This window comes from Narcine bancroftii, chromosome 3 (assembly GCF_036971445.1).
Source record: "Narcine bancroftii isolate sNarBan1 chromosome 3, sNarBan1.hap1, whole genome shotgun sequence".
NCBI classification, from domain to species: Eukaryota; Metazoa; Chordata; class Chondrichthyes; order Torpediniformes; family Narcinidae; genus Narcine; species Narcine bancroftii.
The window spans coordinates 235262131-235268262 of NC_091471.1; the positions used below are offsets into that span (position 1 = coordinate 235262131).

Below are 6132 nucleotides of genomic sequence, written 5' to 3' on the forward strand. Positions count from 1 at the left end.
TCCAAGAACCTCCGCCCAGACCAGACCCTGCCCCCAGACTCTCCTCCCCCACAATCGGACAACAAACCCTTAAACCTCAGACCCTCCTCATACTGGACCCCAGACCTTCCTCCTTCCCTCTCGGTCAACAGACTATCAAACCTTCCTCATGCTGGACCCCAGACCTTCCTCCTTCCACCTCAGATCCCATACTATCTCCCACAGACCCTCCTCATCCTGGACCCCAGACTTTCCTCCTCCTCTCTTGGATCCCACACCATCCTCCAAATACTCTCCTCACCCCTGAATACACTCTCCTCTCCCTCGGAGCCCAGAACCTCCTCACGCCTGGAACTAGACTCCCCTCCCCCATCAGATCCAGACGCTCCTCCCCCCATTGGATCCCAGATCCTCCTCCCCACCCAAGACCCAAGACTAAGACTCCCTTCCCCCTCAGACATCAGACCCTCTTCGATCCCCACCTCCACCAGACCCCAGATGCTCCTCCTTCCTCCACCGCACCCAACCCCCCCCCCGGGACGCCAGACCCACCTTGATCCCGTGGACCCCAGACCGTCCTCCTTCCCCCTGGACATCAGATCCTCCTCCATACCCCCACCCCGACCCTCCTCCTCCCACCGGAACCCAGGCACTTCTCCTTTCCCCCCCACCAGACCCTCCTCCTTCCCCCCGCCACCCCAGAACCCAGACCCACCTCCACCCCCTCCCTCCCCCAGACCTCAGACCCTACTCCTCCCCCAGACCTTCCACCCCCCACCCCCAGATATCAGACCCCAGACCCTCCTCCCTGCCGGACACTAGCCCCTCCGCCCCCCTGACCCTCCTCCTTCCCTCCCCCGACCCTCTTCCCTGCCGGACACTAGCCCTTCCTCCCTCCAGAACCCAGACCCTCCTCCCTCCGGACCCTCCTCCTTCCCTCCCCCGGACCCCAGACCCTCCTCCACACCCCCAGACCCTCCTCCTTCCCTCCCCCGGACCTCAGACCCTCCTCCACACCCCCCGGTGCCTCCTCCTCTCCCCCCCCCCCCCACGGACCCTGGACCCCGGACCCTCCTCCACTCTCCCACACTCCCCCCCCCCCAGGACCCTCCTCCCTGCCAGACACTAGTCCCTCCTGCCCCCAACCACCCCCCCCCCCCCCCACCGCGGACCAGACCAGTGCCTCGGGCCTCCCTCCCCGGACCAGGGCCTCAGAACTCGGCCCAACACCCTCCCTCCTTCCTCAGACCAGGGCCTCGGGCCTCCTCCCGCTTCTAGGCTAAAGGGTCAAGCTCGCACTCCAGGCCACGGCCTCACCGTCCCGCCCGGTCCCCATCAACTGGTCCAGCATCTCCCGCATCTGGGCCTTGGCCGACATGGCGGAGCCGCGGGCCCGGGCGGCGGCGGCAACAGCAGCGAGCGGGGCACACACGCGGGGACCCGGCCAATCACGCACAGATGGTCTCCCTGATTGACGGCAGCACCCACCAATCGGACGTTGGCGCGCCCGGACGGACGGGAGCATTAACCAATTAATTGTGGGCCACACCCCAGCGATCCGCAACTACCAATCGGCTGCCAGAGCTACGGTCAGACTGACGAAAGCAATTATCCAATCACAATAGAGGACCTTTGACTGACAGTGCTCGAGCCTTTTGCAGGAATCCAATCTGCACACAGGCGGCGCCCTCCGCATCTTTTGATGACGTATTAGGAGACATCATTCTTGCGCATGACATGACTGATTGACAGGGTTAATTACCAATGGGATGCTAGGAAGGGCGGGCCTTAAAATACCGCCAACCAGCAAGGACAACAAAGGAAAGAATTCGTCCTCCCTCGACAGACCAGCAAATAGGCGGCGGGGATTGTGATTGACATTTGTGAAAACCAATCGTATCCTAGCAAAAGGGATCTGAGACACCACAGATGCTGGTCCTCTACCCCATCGCCCCCTCTGGCCTGGAGGGCCTCCACGCTTACTACTGCAGCCTTGCCCTTTCTCTGCCCAGGAACCATTTTGGGGACAGGGCACCATCTTGATGAGGGGGCTAGATTTCCCAAAGTTAAGCTGCTGCCCCAATCCCACCGGGATCCTCGGGGTGGATCATGGGGATCTTGGTGGAGAACGGGGGGGAGGGGGATCAGTGAGAGAGGCCACACCTTATCCTGTCGAGCCAGAGAACATTACATCATGGGAACCAGCCCTTCGGCCCTTCTAGTATGTGCTGAACTATTATTTTAATTACAAAAACACCTCAATGCTGGTCTTTTCAGCATCTATCAGAGGCTATAATATATTCAGGCCTGTTAGAAACAGAAGTACCTTCACAGAAATTGCTCGAGACAAAAATTGAGAACAAAGAACATTTATTATACAACAATGCAAAGTTGGGTGCTTCCCCTTACCGTGGGAATACACACACACACACTGGGGCTCACCCAACTTTTATACAGTTCATTTCAGTATAGGAATACCCTCCCCCTTACATTCTTCTGCCTTCTGGAGAGGTTTGGCATTAGGTAATCCTGCCTGCCTTGCTGTTTCGTGCACTTGGAGGACCAGGGGGTATCCTGTCGGTGTCTTATCATGTTATTATCCTCATTGTCCTTATTCACAAACCTGTCTTTGTTCTAATTTACACCTTCCCGACCCTCAGGGCTGTGTCCTCTTCATATGTTTCTTTCTCTTCTTTGGCTTGGCTTCGCGGACGAAGATTTATGGAGGGGGTAAAAAGTCCACGTCAGCTGCAGGCTCGTTTGTGGCTGACAAGTCCGATGCGGGACAGGCAGACACGATTGCAGCGGTTGCAGGGGAAAATTGGTTGGTTGGGGTTGGGTGTTGGGTTTTTCCTCCTTTGCCTTTTGTCAGTGAGGTAGGCTCTGCGGTCTTCTTCAAAGGAGGTTGCTGCCCGCCAAACTGTGAGGCGCCAAGATGCACGGTTTGAGGCGTTATCAGCCCACTGGCGGTGGTCAATGTGGCAGGCACCAAGAGATTTCTTTAGGCAGTCCTTGTACCTTTTCTTTGGTGCACCTCTGTCACGGTGGCCAGTGGAGAGCTCGCCATATAACACGATCTTGGGAAGGCAATGGTCCTCCATTCTGGAGACGTGACCCATCCAGCGCAGCTGGATCTTCAGCAGCGTGGACTCGATGCTGTCGACCTCTGCCATCTCGAGTACTTCGACGTTAGGGATGTAAGCGCTCCAATGGATGTTGAGGATGGAGCGGAGACAACGCTGGTGGAAGCGTTCTAGGAGCCGTATGTAGAACTGGCTAATACTGTCTACTTACTAATTACATATGCAAACTTGCTAATTCCATCTGGGGCTAGAAGACCCTTATCTCATTCATCTACTTCCTACATTCTATTATCTATTGTCTATTCTTATCTCATTCATACAGTGAACTTGCTGATTCTGTCTAGGAGATTCTTATCTTACTCAGACTGATTCTGCTTCCTGCATTCATGTCTCATCCTGTTTGTACTGGCTTCATTCATTTACCCATGTATCAATTTTTGTTTCTTCATGTTCATATTTGTATATCAGTTTTTATCATCTCTTACAATCCTCACTTTTCTTTTAGATCAGTATTACTGATCTCTTATCTGAAAATGTATTACTTGCAAACTTGGTCTTTTTCCCAGCTGGTCAGTAAACGAACTGCAGTCTCAGTGTCATCAGATAGAAGTTGGGAAACATACATCCTTTGGGTGTTAGTGCTCTGACGAGGGGGTCGATGAATTAAATACTGCACACAAGTCTTTAGGCAGGGGAGCACCATAATGGTCAGAATAGCGAGTCCAGCTGCTATAAGGGCTGTGGGTATCAGACTCCAGTTACCAATAAAAAGTCTAGTCCATCCCACACCGGACCAAGGTTGCCAAGTCTGTACCTGGGCATGGAACTCCTGAACTCATCGAACTCCTGAAGAAGTGTCTTTAACCGCCTGACCGTTGTGAGCATTGTCCTTAATCAGTCTTTCACAAACGCTGCCTTCAGCAGCCAACGAGTAATCGAGAGCCAGGCGGTTTTGTTGAACTGTGGCTCATATCTGTCGTTTTTCTTCAGCCTCTAAATTCAGGGCCATTGCTCTCTGTTTGATGATGATGTCCAAGGCTGTCTGGAGTCTGATTAAACGATTTAAATGCCAAGCAGCTTTTGATCGTTTAACCTGTGTGTTGCAGCTTGTCTGCTAACATTAGCATAAGTATCATTGAACTTGTGAGTCCAAGACTGTCTGTGTAAATTAGCATATGTATTAACTCTATTTCTGCCACATGTACAATCCTGACTAGCATTCTGCCAGTCTTTGTCCCACCATCTCCTTTGTGCTAGCCCTTTAAAACTCCTGTCTTTAATACCTGTGTAAGCTAAAATACAAATTAAATCTACTCCACTAAAGCTGTTCAGTTCCCCTGGTCTGTGTTGGAATCCCTTGTTAACCCATACCCACTATGACTATACATTATATCTATGCCCTGTCTACATTCTAAAGGAAAAAAAAAGTGTCATCTCTGCTGCCCCTATTCCAGGAGGACTTAATACATTGTGAGTAATTAAGTGATGTCTCAGAAATTGGGAAGCAACAAGTAAACAATACAGTAAATGGTAAAAACAACATTACGGCACTTTATCCCGGCGTAGTGTAACTTTCAGATCAGAAGGATGAAGGACTGCACGCCAGGTGGAGGGTAGATTATCAATATTGTTATTCTGTGGTTCAGTAGCTGGTTTAATTCGTTGGATGTGGCTCCAGCCTTTTTCTTTCGTTCGCACGGCAGTGTCTGTAATTCCAGTGTCCTGGAATAGGGGCCATCCCAGACAGGTTTCAGTTGGTTATCTTGCCATGCTTTGACATAAACCCAGTCACCAGATTTAATAAAATGAATAGGATATTCTAGGGGTGGGTTTGGAACTAATAAACCCTTCTGTCTTAATTAACTGCCAATTTATTCCCAGGATTTATTAGTTCACGATTCTGTTTACTTGGTGAAATGCTAATTAAAAGTGAATAGCTGCAATTTAATGCCTTATCTGGTTTTTTTTACAATAGTTTCCAAAATCGTTCTGGGGCAAGATACCGTTTACCATAACAATCTGACTTTTCTTTGTGTTAGTGTAAATGTTATATTTAGAACAATTGTAAAAAGAAACACAAACCATATTTCCATGGGTTTTGAATATATTAGACCTTATTAAAACGCAGTTGAAGTTGCTTGTCTGCAACCAACCTGCAATTTGTTAGAGTGAGTACATAACAGACATTGCAGCACAAGAGCCCCTGCGAGAGAATTTGAAACATATTCAACCTTTAGTTCTGCTTTAAGTACACAATTAGCCATAATGATTTGGTGAGTGATATTAACTATATTCTAAATGAATTTATTTTAAAATAGCAGAGTGGGAATAAGACATGACTTTGTCACTGCCGACGGCAACGAATTTGACGATTATTTAACATCGCTATTGTAATTTTAAACATTAAATGCCTTGTGCCACAGCTCACAGGAGCTGGCTTTATTTAAAACAGTCTGTAAAACCGGCACCAAAAAAATTTAAAAGATGTTCTTATGAAGATTGCACACACAATCATTTAAGTACAGTCTAGTTTCTATTATATTCCACTTAAAGTTCTGCTGCATGAATCCTGGAGCTTGTGGAGTCATTATTGAATCAAGAAATATTGGTGCCATGCCAATTTCTCTGTAACATGCCAATCTTCCAGTCCTGAAGCCGAGAAGTACTGAATAGCCTCTGGTACAAGATCTGTGAGCTATTAATGATATTATTATTCCTATGCACCCAATTGTTCTGAACTATGCCACCAATTTAAATCATATTCCACCTATTGCAGTACTCACACACCACCATAGACCAGTTCGCAGGTTTATTTCTCCATTAAGCTAAATCCAGTCGCGCAGGGTTTACCTCCGTGATTATTTACAATGTAACTTCCGCACGATCGGATTTAAATATAAACCTGATGAATGGGGGCGGAGTTATCATGAACTAAATTACAGCGGCAATACAGAGAAATTGTGCTGAGGCATTAATTTCACTCCGGAGGAAAATGCACCAGAGAAATCAATCATCAAACTTATTGGAATCCCCAGAGGTTTCTTTATTCTCCAGAGGTGGGCGATCTTTA

At 49.1% G+C, this 6132-nt stretch overlaps 1 protein-coding gene across 1 annotated transcript in view; it reads right to left on the reverse strand.

The window, feature by feature from the left end:
- The window catches only part of LOC138756788 (putative RNA-binding protein Luc7-like 1), a 7364-nt gene extending 5845 nt beyond the window's left edge, over positions 1-1519 (reverse strand). The window contains exon 1 of the mRNA XM_069923176.1: positions 1279-1519. Within this exon, the coding sequence (XP_069779277.1) occupies positions 1279-1504 (226 nt within the window). The 5' untranslated portion in view covers positions 1505-1519. The remainder of the gene's footprint in view (positions 1-1278) is intronic.
- Between the last annotated feature and the right edge of the window lie 4613 nt (positions 1520-6132).